Raw genomic sequence first — 21,015 nt, 5'->3', positions numbered from 1 at the left:
ATATATATATATATATAAAATGATAATAGTTATCTTTTAATTGGGTAAATATGGGTTTCTGAAATGATTATGTAAGAGACAAGTACTTTATATTTGAATTTGGATAGAGTTCGGAGGGTACCTAAGATAATTGTATCTTTCAAAAAAAAACATGTTAAGATCATTATTTTTCATCTCTAGTAGAATAGTACAAGTGACAAAAATAATAATGTCCAAAATTGCAACCTTTTTTTTTAGAAAAATAGTAAAAAAAAATATTTCCTTTCAATGGCCTTGTTTATTATTCAAATAATTCTTTATGATTAGAAGGAATTTATATAAATGGTTCATTTGATTGTTCTTTTCTTTAATTACTTTTTAAAAAGAAAAGTGAGAAAGTAAAATGAAAATTCTCTTTGTTTAGAAGGAATTTAAATAAATGGTTCATTTGATTGTTCTTTTCTTTAATTACCTTTCAAAAAGAAAAGTTAGAAAGGAAAATGATTTTGTTTTACTTCACAAAGAAACAAATACAATGAGCAATAAGCCAAAAGTAAATGAAAATAAAAACAAACAGCAAAAAAAAAATCTGATCTCAGAACCATCAACTGTAAAAACAGAAAAACAAACAAACACATGAAACAGTGAAACACTTGAAAACTCCACTTTCACTTCACTCAACAGTTGCAAACACTTGTCCCCTCCTGTCCCACGAGCCCATCAAGTATCGTTCAAGTCTTCCCTTCTTTATCAACCCCTCCACCAATAACCCCTTGAACCCTACTCCCAAAATCACACTCCCAATAACTCAAATAATCAAAAAAAAAAAAAAACCAATCTTTCCACCCTTTAAACGAAGATGTTACCTTTTTCTCAAAAACCCCATTCCAAGTTCAGTTTCTTTATATTTTCACTTTGTGTTTGTCAGCTTGTAGTGTTGAATTCTGGGTTTGAGTTGGATGAGTCATTGACTTATATTTGGCCTTTGCCATCTGAGTTTAAATCTGGCAATGAAACTTTGACTGTGGACCCAACTCTGTCTCTGTCTGTCTTGGGGAAAGGAGGGGACTTGAAGATTTTAAGGGAAGGATTTGAGAGATATAAGAAGATCATATTTAAACACGTTTCTGGGGTTTCAATTTTTGAGAAGTGGAGAGGGATAAGATCTGTTTATGATATCAGGGAATTGAGGATCATTGTGAATTCCGACAGTGAAGAGGTTAGTCTGAACCTACGGTTTTTGTTTTTTTAAATTCAATTAAAAGATTTTATTTTATTTTATTTTATGTTGTTGATTGTTTTGGTTTGATTATTTCAGCTTCAATTGGGTGTAGATGAGAGTTATACCTTGTTTGTGGCAAAGAATGATGGGAAGTCTATTGTTGGGGAGGCTACAATTGAGGTAAAGTTTGAGACTTATTGATGATCAGATGGAGGACGTGCTGGGAATTTGTTTTTAGCTGTGGACTGGTTTTCATGGCTATTGCAAATTCATTTGTTATACTACAAAGCCTGTATTTTTGTTTTCAGATTTTGCTAGCTTTAGTGTTGGTGTTTACTGCTTAGTAGTGTCTTTGGTGGTGTGTTTAGTAGATTAGTTTATTGGCTTTCCTATGTATGAATATGTGATCAAATATGCGTAGCTAGATTAATAATTGATTCAAGTTAACCTCATGAAATGATTCAATAACAAATTTTGTATTTCCACTGTGGACATGCACAGCCTATCGAGGGTCTTCGTTAGAAGGCTGGGATAATAATCTGCTTAGTTATGATTTTACCAATTTTCGAGTGTAAAATTCATCTTTATTGAACTACATGTACTATGAGGATTATTTCTGAATTTGAGTCAATTTGAATTAATTGAATGTGTTATGATTACTGATATTCACTTATCTATCTGTCTTCTTATATTTTGGCAGGCCAATACTGTTTATGGTGCATTAAGAGGATTGGAGGTAAGCAGGCAAATCATTTACTTGTATACTGAACTAGGTACATGGTACACTGTTGGTGTATGTAATCTTGAGGGTGTTTGGGTGAAATATCTCTTCCCTTCCTCATAGATCTTTATACAAATACACATATTTTGGTGATTGTATATTATCTTTGGTTAAATAAATATCTTGGAGTTATTTGCTCTTCAATGCACATGGTTCTGATACTTTGGATTGGATTCTTATATGTCTCTTCCCTCATTCTTCTCTTTTATAATGTCCCAGACATTCAGCCAGTTGTGTGCTTTCGATTATGGGACTAAATCAGTGCAAGTATACAAAGCACCATGGTACATCGAAGATAAGCCAAGGTTTGCATATCGTGGGCTTTTGCTTGGTAAGTCTCAGTTTTGTTTGCAACACAAAGAGCTTTTTTCTTCTTAAATAAAATTTATGGAATATTAACTTGATACCATTGCATATGCAATCTGTTACAGATACATCGAGGCACTATTTACCGATTGACGTCATTAAGCAGATAATTGAATCTCTGTCTTATGCTAAACTTGTAAGAAAATGCTACTAGCTGTACTCTTTTTGTCAGCCCTGCATTTCACAGTTGGAATTCGTTTGAGCAGTCATAAATTATTGTACCATCTTTATTTCTCCAGTCATTTTACTTGTCATTCTGATAATGAGTATTGCATTCAGTAGAATGTCCTTCATTGGCACATCATAGATGAGCAGTCGTTTCCTCTAGAAGTACCTACATATCCAGATTTATGGAAAGGTTCTTATACAAAATGGGAACGCTATACGGTTGAGGATGCAAGTGAAATTGTTAGGTAAGATACATAAACTTTATAAATCCGGAGATGCCTTCTATGCTGTAAAACTTCTAAGCACTTTTTTTGGAGTATTTTATGTGTTTATATTTCTAAACTAAGAAAAACTAGGCAGAATGCTTTCACAAAAAAAATTATCATCTGCTGTATTGTTATCCAAAAGTGTCAATTTAGTGTTCTGATTTTATGTCTACCAAAATGCATGGCTGAATAGATCTCACTCTTTGTCACCTCTTCTTGCTTCCTTTTCCGTTTTTGAAAAGTTTTTCGATTTCATGCTTCTTGCTCAGGCATGCCCTAATTATGTGCTTTCTGTTTCTTATTTTCATGCACTCATGTGAAGCTTCGCCAAAATGAGAGGTGAGATTGATCTTTCAAGTTTATTGACAGTTTAAATGAACATCTTAGCCATTTTCTAGGGATCACTGGATTGACTCTGCCCCCAACACCTCTTTTTTTCTTTTAAATTTTAATTTATAGTTATATCATGTGACTTGATGGTAAAAGCATAGTGCAATTTCTTAAAACAATTAACTTAAGCTGTCTATAATGGCTTATTCTTTTCTTATTATTTTGCATGGTGTATGGCAGGCATCCATGTTATGGCAGAAGTAGATGTCCCTGGTCATGCAGAGTCATGGTAAGATGCTTTATAATGCCAATTATTGTCTTAGGCTGATCTGATATCATTCTATTGAGGGACTTTAGGATATGATTTTTTTTTTGAGTATTTCTATTTGTAATATTCATCATATGGCAGTTGAAATCATCTGGATTTTTTTTAATCCTGCAAATGAGAAGGACATAGTTTCTAGGCTCGTTTAAAAACATATCCCAATGTATCTTGATCTTGAACAGTACAGAATATGAAAGATGCTTGGTTTTTACTCTTTTTGTTCTTTAGAAAAAAGGTGGAATTTTTATTATCTCAATTTGCATATTGGCTTTGTATTTCTTGTTTAGTTTACTTATTTCTTATTTGGCTTCTTAATCCATCAACCCTGGATTTAAAATGACTTGTTTCTTGTGCAGGGGAGCCGGGTATCCTGATCTTTGGCCGACTTCTTCCTGCAGAGAACCACTTGATGTTTCAAAAAATTTTACTTTTGATTTGATTTCTGGCATTCTGTCAGGTTAAGCTCCACGAAAACCTTCCAATGGTAGTGTTAGTTATTTTCTGCAACTGTGCGAGTTTTGTGGATTAGCAATAATCTTATCAACACGCAAATGTTTAGCATCATGGTTGTTGCACTTGATATTTATGCTTGAAAATCTTAACAGAGCAGGTCAGTTGATCGTCAGTTGGTTGATTTACCCGTAGCCATATACCCCTGAGTTTTCAGCTTCCCAACGTTTAGAATTGTAGTCTTTGGTTGAATTTTAAGGATCTTTGCCAGGGTATAAGAAATTTTACATATATTTGAAAAATTTTGCATTGGTTAAAATTTCGAGCGTGCAAGCTTCTTTTGGCTTTAATGTTGGTAAAATGCGGATAAAAGAACTGTTTCATCCTACATACGAGAACACTTCATGCAGAATCTTGATTATTGAATAGGATGGGATCTTTGATAGTCTGAAACATTTTATCTCCAATATAACTATATTTACATTGTTTTTTTGGGCTAAGTTCTTTCTTTTCAAAATAATTGCCAAAAGAAGCCCCATAATACTAAAGCTGAAGGGAACCGGTTATTTTTATTTTCTTGGCAGTAGAATAGTATGAGTTTGAGCCAAGGTTTGCTATTCACTGCAAGTAGTAACCTACTTATGGATACATATCCTGCACAGATGCTCTAACAAGTAACAATCACTTTTTATGAGCCATTTGCCATATATCCTTTCCCTCTTGTGTGAACTTATAATTAAAATTTGTCTTTTACAGATATCAGAAAAATTTTCCCATTTGAACTCTTCCACTTGGGTGGTGATGAGGTTAATACAGGTTGGTGGAGTGGCTTTCTTCTTGCTAACAGACTTTTCTGTTATCCTTCATTAAAATGATACAACTATGTGCTCGGATTGAAACCAAATTTTTTCACTTAGTTTCTCTTATTGATTTTGAATGCTATCTGCTTAGGATCGTTATATATGTGCATATTCATGCTGAAAGGCTGCTATACAATGATAGAAACCTGATGCAACTATTAGATGAGAGGACAAAGTAAATAAGCTCATCTTTTGAGGCTTCTGAAAACCCCATATGTTGAAACTGTGTGCTTGTAAAGTCATTAAAAAATTTGACGTTGATCTTTTTCTTTAAACTACTAGATGGATAGATTTGTTACATTTTCATTATAAATCTGGTATATCTGTCTTCTCATCTATGATAAGGTGTTTTAGAAATTGACAACAAATCTGTTGTTTATTCAAGGAAGTATAAGTCGCTGAGTGAAGGCTTTTAAATCTGTCATCAACTTTAATTTTTAGTTTAAAAGCTTAAATGAACAGTTGAATTTGTGATGCAGACTTATTTGCTTAGATAAATTTTCAGGCTTTTATTTCAACTCTTTCCGGTGTTATTTTCATGCTCACTTATGCCTTTTGTTCTGCCCTTCTGAAGTTTATTAATTCCAGCACTAATTGTTTTTACAGATTGCTGGACCTCTACTCCACACATAAAACAGTGGTACATGCCTCACAATTCTTGTTGATCGACATTTACTTATTATTTGATGATTCATGATCTCTAAGTAACTGCTACATAGGATATAATAATTTAGCCATTCAATGTTGCCATGCCGGGGATTAAGCAGTAACTTTTTTGTAGAACCTGTCCCATAAACCATTAATCTAATCAAGACAATTGCAGGCTCAACAATCGTAATATAACCGCTAAGGATGCATATCAATATTTTGTACTCAAGGCTCAAGAAATGGCAATCTCAAAAGGCTGGACACCTGTCAATTGGTATGTCTTTGTCCGTGCTCTACAATTGCTGTTAATGTTCTAAACATGGCTTTCAGTTTGGACTCTGCTGCATGAAAAGATATTGGGTCTAGCCCCACTTATTCTCTCTTAAGTTCTCAATAGAATTTCTTAAAAATTGTGGGATGTCAGCAATATAAATTGCCTAAAATTTAAATGGTGCATGAGATGATACCAAGATTTATTTCTACAAGCCTGCAAAAGTAAATAGCAAAATGTGCCATCCAAAGATTATTTTGCATTGCTGTTTCATTTTCTGTAAACATTCTGTACTGATCTTTTTCTTAAAATATTTGAATATCTGAAGAATCCGAATATTCTCATCTCAGGGAAGAAACATTCAATGCTTTTGCATCAAATCTTAATCCACGAACTGTGGTGCATAACTGGTGAGTTTTAAACTTTTAATTGAAGTTTTGCATGCATGAGGTGTTACCCAGTATTCCAAGCATTGATGAATTTATCTATTGTGGTAGGTTGGGCCCTGGGGTTTGTCCAAAGGCAGTCGCAAAGGGATTCAGATGCATTTTCAGCAATCAAGGTGTTTGGTATCTTGACCATCTTGATGTTCCTTGGGAGAAAGTTTACAATGCTGAGCCACTGGAAGGAATAACTAATGTATCCGAGCAAAACCTTGTTCTTGGAGGAGAAGTTTGTATGTGGGGTGAGACGGCTGATACATCAAATGTTCAGCAAACGATATGGCCTCGAGCTGCTGCAGCAGCAGGTATGTTACACACTTTTATAAAGTTGTGCTACATTAAAACCCAAGTATAAGTGTTTGTTTGACATCATTGTTGCCTTATTAACCTTGATGCTCAAGTTATGCTTTAATTTTTTAAAGATAAGGTCCTCTTTTTCTCCGGAAAATACTCCATCCCAACCCAAAACACTAAAATAAGAAGAAAATGTTGAAAAAAAGAAGACATTAGGAACATAGTTATAATAGATGCCTTACACAGGATCCAATAAATAAGTGATTAACTTACTTGGTGTTTGTAAGGACCCACTGAGAAAGTTAAATAATTTCATGGAAGAGGTTCACTCAGAATTGCAATGAGTATGTCACCTTTTTCCTACTTGAAACAAATGTTTTGGGATGGAAGTGAGATGACTTTTCAAGGCAGTGCCTTTTCTAATTATTTACCTAGGTAAAAATGTTTGATTTTATGTTTTGTGGATTGAAAGAAACCATTTCAACTATTTGGAATGTCATAATGCCCTTCTTTTTTGTGTCCTAATCATTTTGTATTATGGCTTTTGATTCTCTATCTGCTCTCTTTTTGTTGTGCTTGTGAATGCTTTTAACTGGGAAAAATGATTATGGAGCCCACAGCATAATTATCTGAGACAAGGGATGAGATAAAAGGAAATATAAAGTTGTAAGAGAGAGTAACCGAATTGCTTGAATTACTGTCTGTTAACCTGATTTGTCCCACATAATGATTAATGCATACCTAAATATGCATATTAGGTAAGCGAATCACTTTGTTAGCTTGTACTAGTTGGCTCTAGCTTGTACTAGTTGGCTCTATTCGACATCGACATAGATTATTTTTTTTTCCTTTTTAGGTAAAAATGTGTTAGATGGAGTTAAGCATTTAGGGCAAGCAAATCAATTGCGTGTTACCACATATCCTGTTGGATTTAATAATTGAAGTCACTTTCATTGGTACAACTCGTTGACTTATTTGTGTCTTATAACAGAAATGCATTTCCATTATCAGTTCTTTTTTTTAATGATGCCATGGCTTCCATTTTCATATAGAGCGCTTGTGGAGCAAGAGGGAGCCTGTAGCTGCACGAAATATTACTTTAACTGCATTGCCTAGGTACCAGTACTTCAGATGTTTATTGAATCGGCGTGGGGTTCAGGCTGCTCCAGCCACAAACAAATATGCTCGACGTCCTCCAACTGGTCCTGGGTCATGCTACGAGCAATAATTCATCTGTTTATTGCTTGTCAGGTTACTAAATTTCATCTGAAGCTGATATGATAAAATGCATTCCAAAGCTTAAATTGTCCCCTTTAGCTTTTTTAAAAAAATCCACTGGTGTTCATTTGGTGTTGGGATTATCACTCTGGATTTTAATTTATATACTGGTTTCTGCCACTGCATTCCCTCTATGTTTGACTAGTTATATCACCATGGTAAGGCACGGTCGATGGTAGACGTTTCTATACTTCAAGCATGAACTCCTTCGACATTTTCACCACATTCAAGCTTCAAATGCAGATCAATTTCTTCACCTTCGATTAGTCTCCTCTTGCAGACTTGCATTTCCCCTACCACTGTTGGAATTCTTTACCCTTGGCAGGATTTCTTGTGAGTAATAATACAGAAGATTCCCTTCTAAATTGTATGGAGCAACTTTTCAACACCTTGTAGAATAAATGCCTACCAGTTTTCTGACTTGGGGGAAAAGTTTGGTCCTCAACGTCAAATAACTTACAAGAGGAACTTAGGAATCTGCTGGACTCAGTGACAACAGAGGCACTCTATTCAGCAACTTGTTCAATAATTTAGAAAAACCTGCCAAGGCTATGAAAGATGATGCAGGCTTAGACTTGGCTTTGTAATTCTCATTGGTTAAAGTTAGTAGTTTCTTTGAATTCCATGGCCTGGCTGTTGACTAAAGAAATTAGGACCCAAAGAGGCCTTTGCTTGAGAAAAAACAAAAAATTACTCGCAACTAGCAATAAAGCCCCAGTTTCATAAGCATATTCCATGAACTGGTTTACACGTCTCTGCCTTCAATCTGGTTAGGGTAATGAGAGAAGAAAAACTATCCAAGTTGCTTGACTAACTTCCTGTCAGGAATTGTGGGGTCTTTCCTTATGATGATTCAAAGGAAAGGTGATGACAAGAACAGTGGGGGGAAAGAGAATATTTCCAAGGATTTACTACCACCTATTTGAGTAAATCAATGGCCAAACTTTCTAAAATATGCCATAAAGTAGGTTGCAGCAGGTAGGGTTCAACCTTCTCTTATTACCCTGATTGCATCAGCAACTTTGGCTTTCCATAGTTTCTGCCAGAAAATGTGAAAACGATATTTTACCAACTCCCATAACAGCACCAAAAAGAAGCCTGATAGGTCAAAACCAAATCATGCAAAACAAAATGCATGCTTGTTATCTCAAACTTGCATATTCTAGCAGAAAAACCAAAAACTTTGAATACCCTCTCTTTGATTGATTCTCTTCTTATCGAAATCGGTTTCTTTAGAAACCCAACATAGGATACCATAATAAAAACTGACAATAAGGTTGAATTGCCAATTCCAATTTATACCTTGAATTACTTGTAAAGCAATCCAACATAAACCCGAAAAAAAAGACAATGAAGAATGATGACAACAGGACTTTTTTCTTTTAACTTTTAAGTCTATGTTCTGTCAATCTTCTGTTTGAATTCCACATGCACTTACAGTTGACTCTTTTGGCTTTACATTCGATTACTGTAAACCTCGTATTGGGTTCGCACTAGATTTTGAAGTAAACCCAAGTTTAAGGTTCTCCCTTCCAATGTAATAAGATGTTTAAGGCAACTCTTGCATTTCCTTTCTTCTTTTCAATGCCAAACTGGATCCATGGAAAGGGTGAGCAGAAGACTTCCACAATCTCTTCCTTCTCCATGAGACTTCCTAACAGGATATTTGGGGTCCTACCACATGATTGTTTGCAGAGGGAACTAGTGAAAATTTTCATTGTGGTGGGGAACTCATGAATAATTGGATTTAATATCACTAAAGTTCTAAAAAGTTTGATGTCAAAATCAGTTTTCTTTTGGAGGTTCATGCACAATGTCACACCAATTCCTAATGGTTTTTTTTCCTTTAATGAGTATAAAATGAAAACAAAATTATTGTGAAATTTGGATATCTATTATTATCTGAATCTTATGCATATCCGATTAAATTAGAGATATATTACCTACGATTATTATTTTTGACCTCAAAAAATTAAAATGCAAGCGAATAATTCATTTTATTTTTTTGCCAAAATGTAGCAAAATTGAAATCTAATAATTCTCTCCACTTTGAATATGAACAACTTGCCTCAATTAAATATACCAAAGACTGAAAATTCAGACCTCTTTTCTTGACTGTAATTCTGTTTCTCTTTCTTTCTTTCTTTCTGCCTTCCTTCCCTCCTTTGATTTAATGTGTTAGCCATTGAGCTAGATTTGTTGAAAGACATTTATTCTCACCATAAATAACTTGCAAAGTACAATGTATTTATGCTCTTAGCTTATCTTGAGAGGACAAAAGAAATTTTTTTTTTTTGAACTTTCAAAACCAAGACATACCCAAAGACCCATTGAAGATTTTGAATCCAAGACATAAATGGTATTAATTTCTATTATATTCCAAGTGGCATTATGCATATGACTCTGACAAAGAGTAAAAGAGAAGGGATTAATGCATGGAAAAACCTTCAGATTTCATTTTAGGCCATAAACCAATTTTTATCAAATATTTGATGTCCTTAACTGTCCTAATCGTTTAAGTTTAGGTAATAATTATAGAGAAGGATTGTAATTAAAATGGATTGATTGAACTAACCCAAAATTTTCATGGCTTAAATGCATATAATGAATTAATGATAAAGTTGAAAACTTTTTTTCTTTTTGAGTTCAATAGTTGGGTTATACAATGATATAATCTTTTATTTTCCCATAAAAACGAGTTCTTGAAGAGATTTTTCTTTGTTCTAAAAAGCTTTAGTTTTTGAGGGAAAAGTTCACAAATTGTGTTGATGTGAGTGACTCACATGTCTCAAACACAATTAAAAAAGAGCTCACTTTCACTCTCTGTCTTTCTCCCTCTCACAGTCAAATAAATAAAGAAGAGAAAATTATTGAAAAAGACTGCTACCACCCTTCTTCACCCCTCCTTTCTTTTCCCCTTCTTTTCATTTTTATTATTTTTCCCCCTCTCTCTTCAGCTTCACTCTTTCCATGGCTTCTTCCTCTTCCTCTTCCTCCCATGTAAGTCCGAAATCTCTCTTTTCTCTCTTTCTTCCATATTTCTTTTTTTGTTGCTTTTTTTTTATTTTTGTTCTAAAGTCACCCAGATAGATTTACAGTTTGGGTATTGTTTCGTTTTAATTAATTTGCTTTGTATTGAACTCTGGGCTTCTTTTTTTTTTCTTTCCCTGTACTTCTATTTCTGTGAGATGGGCTTTTGATTAACTCTTTAATTTTTGTATTTGCAGTGTCTTTACTAGTTCCTCGTGGTTGATCTGTCATGGGTTTTTGATTTCTTCATATTTTGGGGTTAGTTCTACGTCTATCACGTCCACTGTTTATTCCAAGTAACGTTTTTTTAATTCCCAAGTTGTGGTTTTTTCAATGGTTCTAGGTTTCGTCTTAAGATTTATATTGAGTTATTGGAAGAAGGCATGGTGAAAATGGTGAAAGGTTAGGGTTTTTTTTAAGGTTTTTGGATTTGGGTTATATTTGTTTCATGAGTTTATTATGGTATTTATAATGGTGGCATCATAGTGAATAAGTAGTAGGGTTCTGTTGAAGCTTCGTATTTGTTTTACAATTTTAGTAAAGGTGATATTGTGAAGTGGGTATGGTGGGAAAAGAGGATGCTCCGGTTAATCCTAGGGCTCCATCATGCCAGCTTTCTGGCTCTCGGAAAATGTTTTGGCGTTCAGCTTCATGGTCCTCTTCTCGAACAAGTGGTCAAATTCCTGAAACTGAGGATAAAGATCTAGGCGCAGATCCTAATGGTAATGATGGTACTAATAATGGACCAACTCGCCGGTTTCCTCCTCCTCCTTTAACCCCGCGTTCGCAACAGAATTGTAAGGCCAGGTCGTGTTTGCCACCTTTGCAGCCGTTGTCAATTGCGCGAAGAAGTTTGGATGAGTGGCCGAAGGCTGGTTCTGATGATATTGGTGAGTGGCCACAGCCACCGACCCCAAGTGGGAACAAGAGTGGTGAGAGGTTAAAGCTTGACTTATCGTCAATTCAGCGGAACAATGATAAGAATGGTGGGCTTTTGAAGAGGGATAAGATTGCTTTCTTTGATAAAGAATGCTCAAAAGTGGCAGAGCATATATATCTAGGTGGAGATGCTGTTGCGAGGGACCGGGAAATACTTAAACAGAATGGGATTACTCATGTTTTAAATTGTGTTGGCTTTGTGTGTCCGGAGTATTTCAAGGCTGATTTTGTTTACAGGACTCTGTGGCTGCAAGATAGTCCATCAGAGGATATTACTAGCATACTTTATGATGTTTTTGATTATTTTGAGGATGTTAGGGAACAGGGTGGAAGGGTTTTTGTTCATTGCTGCCAGGGTGTATCAAGGTCCACATCATTGGTCATAGCATATCTTATGTGGAGAGAGGGACAGAGTTTCGATGATGCCTTTCAGTATGTAAAGGCTGCAAGAGGAATTGCAGATCCAAATATGGGTTTTGCTTGCCAGTTGTTACAGTGCCAAAAGAGGGTCCATGCATTCCCATTGAGCCCCAGTTCTTTATTGAGGATGTATAGAATTGCACCTCACTCACCATATGATCCTTTGCACCTAGTCCCTAAAATGCTGAATGATCCGTCCCCTTCTGTGCTGGATTCTAGAGGTGCATTTATTGTTCAGATACCTTCTGCAATATATATTTGGATTGGTAAAAACTGTGAATCTATCATGGAAAGGGATGCACGAGGTGCCGTTTGTCAGATTGTTCGGTATGAGAGAGTGCATGGGCCTATAATAATGATAAAGGAAGGAGAAGAACCAGCATATTTTTGGGATGCTTTCTCAAACCTTTTACCTTTGATGGATAAATCTGGAAACAAAGTTGAGGTTGGGGAGTCTGCTGTTAAGATTTGCGGTGAGAGGAAAGTGGATGCATATAATGTTGATTTTGAGATTTTCCAGAAGGCTATTAAGGGAGGTTTTGTCCCTCCATTTGCTTCATCGGAGAATGAACATGAAACCCACCTACCTGCAAGAGAAAGCAGTTGGAGCATGCTTAGACGTAAGTTTGCCTCTGGCGTAATGAAGGAGTTTGTCTCAGCACCAAAGATATTGCTCTCCAGGGTTTATTCAGATTCCATGATGATTGTTCACGCGTCATCACCGTCATCGACATCATCCTCATCATCTTCATCTTCCTCACCTCCTTATCTCTCTCCTGATTCTATATCTTCTGATTCAAGTACTTGTTCGAAGTACTTTTCAGAATCCTCTCTGGACTCACCTTCAGCCATTTCATGTTCGCTTCCAGTTTCTTCAACTTTGTCTAACTTTTCTAACTTGTCTCTCGTTCCATCCCAAAGTTCTTCTCACCCCAAATCTAATAGCTCAGAAATTGTCAGTGTCAATCTCACTTCGCAGCCTTGTTCGCAGACTGCATCTTCACCCCTAAAAAAGGTTTCACCTTCCCTTGCAGAACGTCGAGGCAGTTTGTCAAAGTCTCTCAAGTTGCCAGTAATGAGTGATAATGTAAGAGTAACAAATGATCCACCATGTTTTATAGTCAAGCAAGATGGGGTCAGGATAAATGAAAACACTAACTCATCATGTGAGTCAGATATCGAAATTGTCTTTGATTCCAAGCGTGGTGTTAGAAATTGCGGGGATCGTTTGATTCAAGGTTCCAATTTGAAGATATCTCCAGGTAGAATAGCTAATGCTGACTCATGTGATAAGCAACCTACTTTTGTTAATAGTTGTTGTGAACCTTGGAGAAATTATCCTTCCCAGGATGGTTTTGGATCTGCTGACCCAAATAGAATGGAGGAAAGAATCCCAGCATGCCCTGGTGTAATTCAACCTTTAGTATGTCGCTGGCCCAGCATAGAGAGGATGACAAAATTTAATAGAAGTGATCTAGATTCAAAATCTGCTTTTGCAATTTTTTCTCCAACTACAGCTGTAGGCAAAAATGAAGATAGGATTCTATATTTTTGGGTAGGAAGGTCTTTTCATCATGACAAAAGCTTGATTCAGTTTAGCAGCAGAGTGCTAGGGGATAGAGAAGAGATTGACTGGAACCAAGTTTGTTATCATGTTCTAACTCAAGTGGGTCTGCCGAAGGACACCCCAGTTAAGGTACAGATTAATGTTTGAAGTTTTTAACATTATATTGTTGCCTCTTCTTGTTTACATGTTTAAGTGCACGCTTATGTTAAAATTTTATTACATGTTTTCTTCTGAATTAAGATTGTGAATCCTAGGAGAAGATTGAAGCACAAATACCTGTATATCTAATTTATAGTTATATCTTGTTTTTGATAAAAGAGAACAGACTGGCAGCTTTTGTGTGAGGGGGCAGATGAGAGTAATATTTTATAAATATAAAGCTGGAAGGCTATCAAGTGCATGCGAGATGTGTAGGGCAATCATGCCTTAGTTCTTATATTTTACAAATCTTTATTTGTTTATTTTTATGCTTGTTTTGCTCAAACCCTAGTTGTCTTTCTTTGGATGCTTCTGTAGATGTGGAATACTGAGTTAACTCTCTAGCACTGGTTACATGTTTATCGTAACAAGTCATGGGATTTTGTTTGCCATGTATATTATGGTGCATGTGGAATCTAGTGGGTCTATGAAAGAAATTTATAGGATTTGCCTCTGAACTCAATTTTCTATTATGTTCTCTTGTATGCAGCCAGCAGAAGAGATGCGAAACAACTGTAGTGCCTTATAATCTTCTAATCTGTACCTTTAATATTGATTGTGAACAGATTGTTAAAGAAGATGAAGAACCTACAGAATTTCTTGCATTGCTGAGGACATTGTAGCTCTGCAATTTGGGAGAGATCTGCAGGCCAATAGTTTATAGATCATCTTCCCATTTTTTCGAATGGTTTATTTTTGCTCTGGAATTTCAGACATCAAGTGTAATTCACATGGCAAAACCAATGAGGTAATTGACCTTTTTTCCTGTCATTTCTCACTGGCTTTATGTAATTCCAGCCAGATTTTATGCTATATCTGGGTAATGTAGTAGGTTTAGCTGCTTCTATGCAGTTTGGTATGGTTAACTTATGCACCACCCTCAAGCCATCCACCACTTGCGAGCATTTTAAGACACTACACATCTTATTTCAACTAGGTTAAATTGTTTGCAGATATTCTGCAACATTTGTTTTTCTTATGATATTGTAGTTCACAATTGATCATTGGATAGTTTCTTCTGATGGAATATCAAAATATTGTTTTTGAAAAATGTAGTTTAGTATCTTCAGATTACCTGCTGGTTAGTTACAATTTGTTATCACAGGAGAATTTGTTCTGTTTTTTATCCTTTCCCATCATTTTCAGATTCCAATGTTCACTTGAGAGCTAGACTTTTGCATATCCCTGCCATTATTAGCATGACAGCATGAATAAGACCTATGTATAACTGTTTTTATTTAGCTGTGCTAGTCTCTTGAACTGTCGTCCATATTTCTCTTTACTTTGGTGCCATTCAGCTAGAAGGTGTCCTTGTAAAGTTCACTGCCAGGTCAGTTTTTAGTTCATTAACTAAACTCAACTTATAGTGAAGGAAGAGACTGTGAGAAAGATGTCAGTCAGAACTATTGGCAATGAAACTAAGCTTTAGAGGTGGGGGGGGACTAAGATGGTTTAAAAATTCACCATGGATGCAAAAGCTTGTAACTTGGAGAGCTTTTAGGTGTGAAGTTGAGATATTACACAATGTATGCTGAAGCTTAATGACGCTCTAAGTCTGGACCTTGGTGACGTAGCGGTAAATATTTTTTTGCCCTTGTGGTTAGGTGGACAAAAGGTCAGAGGTTTGCATCTTTTGGTGGTGGGCATTGAAAAGTGGAGATTCATGCCCATTGTGGCTCAGTTGCATTTGACCACTATCATTGTCAAGGTTTTAGTTCAATCCTATGTTGGGAAAGCACATGTGGATTTTTCTGCATTTGGAGGTTCATCTAGGATGGCCAAAATCCGGTTTTACTTTCTTACCTTCTGTTTGGGCTGAGCGAAAAGAAACCAGATTTTGTTGCAGCTGGTTCATCTTAGTTTAGTTTAGTCATTTGTACAATGAGCTGTTAAAATATTGAAAACTTTACTTGCATGCTGCTGTCAGCAAATTTACTCTTTCATGGTTTCCTCATCTTTGTGATGTAGAGCCTGTTTCACAGTGTATGTTTAAATGTTTGCAGGTAACTGCTCTTGGAAAAGACCCTGTGGCAATTCACCTGGTTGTACAGCACCATAACACCATTGTAACCGATAATCATTTGTTTCACAGACTGTTATTGTATATTTCAGTTTTACTAGAAACAGATTCTGAAGGCTAGTCGCAGCCAAAATAGATACCCTTGTAATTTCCCTTTTGTGGGCTACTCCCCTTTTCATTTTATTCTAATTTTCATCACTGTTCAATTTAAAACTTTCTGCTAAGGCAAGGTTCTGGCAGGAACTTTCTAAGGCAAATGCTGGACTCCGCAACTAGATTTCTTTTTCTCTGCATATTTGATATTTTTCATCAGCCTTTGTAATTCAATTTTGCTGCAATATTGCCAGAGCCGAAATCCCTTGGTTAGCTATGCTAGAGTGAGCAATGAAGGGCAGAAAGAGCTAGTTTCAGAGAAGCCTGCTTCTTTAAGAACATGAAATACTATTCCTCTGAAAAGTTATTCCAGTAAATACCAAACTATGGGTTTTTAGACTTATCTTCAAAGGGATGGTCTGGAATTTCAATTTCCCATCTCTTTGAATGCATAGAAACATAAAGTTAGAAGTTGGGGCTTTAGAAGAGGAACTGATTGCATTTGCATTTCTCTTCTGCTGCTGCTGTTGCATTTGCATTGCTGCTCTGTTTACAAATTACAAGTGCTTGCCGATTTTGATCCAAAAGATAATTTTCAGGGGACTAATGTTTGATACGATAGAGGTTCGGAATTGGACCTGAGCCACCTTATTGCATGTTCTTTTTAAACTTGGTCTGGTACACAGCTTGGACAAGCCAACAAACAAGGTTTTCAACAACCCTTCTCAACATACAAATTCCATCAAGGAAATGATAATTTCAGGAAGAAATGCTTCAATAAGGGAGAAAAGTACATGCTATAGAGTTCAAAGGTGCTAATATTGTATAAGATAAAGCATGAAATATAAGATGAAATGTGATATGAAAGTGTGGCTTGGCAGGAAAATGAGCTAGGAAAGAGGTGAAAGGCTTTTAAGAGTGGAGACTGGAGACCAGCAGGATCCCACACTTCTAAGAGAAAGCAAAGCGCACTCCAACCGACTTCAATAAATTAAAGCGTAAAACTCACAATGAAATTACGGAGCCGTGCGGTGAGCACAGAGCGAACTATTCTTTCGCCTTTTACTAAAGAATACCGTGTGCTCGCAGCTCTAAGCGGCATACGCCTATTTTTGGAAGGCGGTTCCTCCGTGAACTGCCCTATCAATTCCTAGTGTATAAAGTTTATTTCTTACTTTCAGACTTTTTGTTGTCAGTGCAACAAGAGTGGGTAGAATCTCATTTCAGCACCGTTGTGTTCGAGGTGAGTTGCATATGGACTATGGGGATCTCACAAGTCCCTTGAAAATGAACGGAGTTATTATACTTTAGCCATTCCACTTCCTTATGGCCCTTGGTTACTGTCAATGAGCTGTATACAAAGCATAGGGAGCATAGCTTTAGCTATGAGCATGCTGTTAAATTCGAAGGAAAGGTGTCTTTTAGTTATCGATTCCAGGTTTTGAACATTGAAGTTTGAAGAACCAAAAATATATATATGAAGGCATGTAGTTAACAGATTTCCATAAAGTATTAATTGGGGGAAGGGGGGCCAGTTAAAGCGAAGGCAATTGGGAAGTCAGAAGTTTCTTGGAAATGAACAAAATTTATAGCATATGCTTTGGCCATTCCACTTCTCTATGGCAATTAATTTGTATATTAAGCACAGAGTGCAGAGTATGAAGGCAGTGACTATATTGAATAACCCTGAAGGTCCTGCTTTCAAATTAACAATCCTACTGTTTCTGTCATGGCTACAACCACTGTTAGCTTGAAGCCTCTGGTAGACCCGAAATCCCGCGGAGTTCTGTATGCTGAGGCTGGCAAAGATTTCGTTGATTTCCTCTTCCAACATTATGTCATTGCCTGTCGGTACTGTCACAAGGCTTCTAACATTCAACATAGTTGCTGAATGTATCAATGGAGTCCAAGACTGTGCTTACCGCTGTGTTCCTGGGGAAGAAGGTGGCGAAGTAACTTTGCTTTTGATATGCATATAATTTAAAGAGTCTTGGTGTAGGAGTAGATGCATGTTGGTCTATCTTCAAAGTTTTGTGGCTGTTCATACAGTCATGCTTTCAGCCTTGTGTTCCGTAATGAAGGAAGTTTTAATCTATCTTTATCTGGTTTTAGAGTCCTTTGTTGTCTAAAATCTGAACCTATTTACTGAAATTTCTTTCGGCTTACAGGAGTGTGGAACCTTGATCTAAAGTAGAAGCTGTTTATAGTTCACTCAGTTAAGCATCCATCAAGCAAATCCACAATATAATCATCTTTGAAGCCTCCTTTTGCCAGTTACCTGTTTCTAAGCGTCAAAAGTTTCAACATTAATTCTTTGGTTTAAGATTATACTCTCTAATTGTTTGATCTAAAAATTCTCGCATTTAATGATTTTGAAGGTTGCAGTCTGTTCAAGCTGGAACTTCTAAACGTGTTGAGTCTAATGCTTGCGTGAACCAAGTGGAACAAATGCCAAGTGGAAATCCACCTGCACTTCATTCCTGTAACTCGGGTTTAGCTATATTTTGAAGATCACAACGTGGAGCGTTGCATGCCTTCGATTAAACTATGTTTTACACTTGTTTAATCGCTCTAACAAGTGCTATGTATTTCGAAAATATGTGTTAATTATGCTGATGTATATATTAGTGAAGTATGAATGGAAAACTGTGTGTGTTCTTCACTCTTTGTTGACCCCTGTTTTCCATACCTGAAACAGAGTCTACTTTCAGTAGACAAAGACCCCCATTCATTCAAGATTTCTTACAGCTTAAAGAGGTGCAAAAGAGTGAATTACACAATCAGGAGTAGTGTAGTAGCTCTTTTTCTTTTTCTAAAGTAAAAGAGAATTCATTCGAGGTAGAGGTTTTTTTCCCATTTCTGTTAATGAATTTTTATATCCTTGAGGTCCTTTAGTTTAATTAGTGCAGGAGTAAGCAATGGACCCGATCTTTCCAAGTAATTGATGTAAGATATCAAGAAACATGAGCTGGTATTCGGTGTTATGATCTTCCCTTTCATAATGTTTGTCAAAGTTTGATTTGACACGAAGATCCCAACCATTTTGTTAGAACTCAAAATGGTGAACCCTTCAAGGTTTGGTTTTACCACCTGTCATGTTAAAATAGAATATAGGAGACTTACAAGTAGTGGAAAGAATCCTTGTAACTCACGTCAGCTCTGTCTGTTCCATACCAAATGAATAAACGTAGGCAAGTATTTGCTTTTCCAGTTCCAATATCCATTGGTCCTGGATTACTTTCAATATAACGCTTAGGCTCTGCAAAATTTAATTGTAGTGAAGATTTCTGAGAGCCCTACTTCTTCTTACAACAGTTTTCCTGCCATGGCTCCCACCGGTACTGTCAGCTTGAAGCTTCTGGTAGAGTCAACAGACCAGAGAGTTTTGTTTGCTGAAGCGGGTAAAGATTTTGTTGATTTTCTTTTCAGTATTCTGTCTTTGCCTGTTGGCACTGTCACGGGGCTTCTCACTAAACAAGACATGGTCGGGTGCCTTGGAAACCTTTACGTGAGCCTAGACAATCTGAGTGAAACTTACATGCAGCCAACAGCAAACAAAGACACCCTTTTGAAGCCTATGGTTTCCAACTATACCGCAAATGTACCTCCCTTGTTGCCAAACTTGCAATCGTCAACATCCACCGTTAACTGTTATAGGTGTGCCAATACTTCCTATAGTACCTGTCGAACCTATATTGCAAATGATTCGAAATCCATTTGCCCTAACTGCAATTCTCTTATGAGCCAAAAAGCAACCTTTGTTAATCCACCAGAGAGAGCTGCATCATCCTCTGACGAGGGAGGTTATGTCAAAGGGGTTGTTACTTATATGATAATGGATGATCTGGTAATTAGGCCGATGTCAACTATTTCTTGTATCACTTTACTCAACAAGTTCAGTGTCAAGGACGTAGGGGTTCTTGAAGAGAAAGTGATTGATTTTGGAATGGATGAGGTAAGAATTTACCCCATTACTCTTGCAAATAAACTCTCTTATATGTTTTTCTTTCGTTTGATTATAGTCATTGTAATTTCGAGAACTTTTACTGCCCAAATTTGATAACATTGGCTTTAAACTTGCTTTCTGCAATAGGGTGTGAAATTGCTGAAGGCATCTATGCAGTCCAAGAGCGTGCTCACTGACGTGTTCCTTGGGAAGAAGGTGGGGCAAAGTGAGGTTACTAATCCTCTTGCAGTTTACATTCGTGATCTAGGAAATGCACATGAATGATTTTCTGTTTTGCAGACAGTTTCAAGAGTCTCAGTGTAGCAGGTGATACTCATTGATTTCTTATCCAAACTTTAGCAGTTTGTATAAGGATTGCTTTGAGCCTTTTGTTATGCAATAATTGTGTGGTTTTAGAGACCTGCAAAGTCTGAACCTATCTACTAAAAGCTTGTGGCTTACTGCAAGAGTGTGGAGTCTTGATCTGAAATATAATTTGTTTTATGGTTTACTTAATATAGCATTCATCATGCCTGATTCAAACCTGACAGCCCCAATCACCGACTGATTGATCATCTTCAAAGCCTTTAAAGTTTTAACAGGTACCTATTCCCAAAGCCTCAAAGGCTCAAACCTTACTTTAAACATTGAAACCTGGAAATTATACAGTATCAGATTGCGAAGTGGTCTGGTGTTCTTGAAATTTAATCATTAGGCTGCAAATGATATTATGCTCTTCAATTGATATTAAATAATGGGTTTCCGTTCTTCACCTAACATATTTAATTTGTACATTGAACTTTCGAGCATGTCAGTCCAAATTGTACAACTGGGATCCTCTTTTATATCCTCAAACCTTTAGTTATACTCTAAACCTGAAGTCTAAGCAATCTTTTGGTTACCTGATACTGATGGCAGCATGCATAAGATATATGATTACCTGTAAAATTAAGAAAATTGGAAATAGCATTCTTTCAGAACACCCCCTCCCCTTTACAAAAGAGTGAATTATAGGAATACTTTATAGAACTAGTCTTTTTCTTTTTGTAAAGTTAAAGGGCATTCATTCATGAATTAACCAATACAGTAAGTCATGAAGGTAGAATAGCACATGGTAATAT

General features: G+C 36.3%; 3 protein-coding genes and 1 non-coding gene across 5 annotated transcripts; all 4 read left to right on the top strand.

The window, feature by feature from the left end:
• The first annotated feature begins 716 nt into the window (after positions 1–716).
• Positions 717–7,801, top strand: HEXO1 (beta-hexosaminidase 1). The gene is made up of 15 exons (XM_021440175.2): positions 717–1,198; positions 1,298–1,381; positions 1,902–1,937; positions 2,202–2,313; positions 2,414–2,484; positions 2,631–2,761; positions 3,105–3,121; positions 3,353–3,401; positions 3,794–3,894; positions 4,644–4,703; positions 5,354–5,387; positions 5,571–5,669; positions 6,017–6,076; positions 6,164–6,414; positions 7,456–7,801. Exons 1-15 carry the CDS (start codon positions 839–841, stop codon positions 7,629–7,631), a joined length of 1,641 nt encoding a protein of 546 aa, XP_021295850.1. The 5' UTR covers positions 717–838; the 3' UTR covers positions 7,632–7,801.
• Positions 7,802–10,515: 2,714 nt separating this feature from the next.
• Positions 10,516–16,112, top strand: MKP1 (mitogen-activated protein kinase phosphatase 1). Its single transcript, XM_021439918.2, has 5 exons — positions 10,516–10,681; positions 10,909–10,969; positions 11,055–13,766; positions 14,402–14,583; positions 15,839–16,112. Exons 3-4 carry the CDS (start codon positions 11,274–11,276, stop codon positions 14,456–14,458), a joined length of 2,550 nt encoding a protein of 849 aa, XP_021295593.1. The 5' UTR covers positions 10,516–10,681; positions 10,909–10,969; positions 11,055–11,273; the 3' UTR covers positions 14,459–14,583; positions 15,839–16,112.
• An 858-nt stretch (positions 16,113–16,970) lies between these two features.
• Positions 16,971–17,088, top strand: LOC149526625 (U5 spliceosomal RNA). The gene has a single exon (XR_016351814.1). It is a non-coding gene; the product is annotated as a U5 spliceosomal RNA (small nuclear RNA).
• A 2,081-nt stretch (positions 17,089–19,169) lies between these two features.
• LOC149526624 (uncharacterized) lies at positions 19,170–20,377 on the top strand. Of its 2 annotated transcripts, XM_089785028.1 has the most exons (3): positions 19,170–19,903; positions 20,042–20,110; positions 20,195–20,377. In XM_089785028.1, the coding sequence occupies exons 1-3, from the start codon at positions 19,274–19,276 to the stop codon at positions 20,216–20,218; spliced, it is 723 nt and encodes a 240-aa protein (XP_089641154.1). In that variant the 5' UTR covers positions 19,170–19,273; the 3' UTR covers positions 20,219–20,377. The 2 variants fall into 2 exon arrangements, with proteins under 2 accessions (XP_089641154.1, XP_089641153.1); XM_089785027.1 differs by having other exon boundaries at positions 20,042–20,377.
• The last annotated feature ends 638 nt before the right edge of the window (positions 20,378–21,015 follow it).

The sequence above is a fragment of the Theobroma umbraticum genome, unplaced genomic scaffold (assembly GCF_002168275.2).
Source record: "Theobroma umbraticum cultivar Fairchild unplaced genomic scaffold, ASM216827v3 scaffold_81.0, whole genome shotgun sequence".
Taxonomy (NCBI): domain Eukaryota; kingdom Viridiplantae; phylum Streptophyta; class Magnoliopsida; order Malvales; family Malvaceae; genus Theobroma; species Theobroma umbraticum.
This window is presented reverse-complemented; position numbering and strand designations above follow the sequence as displayed.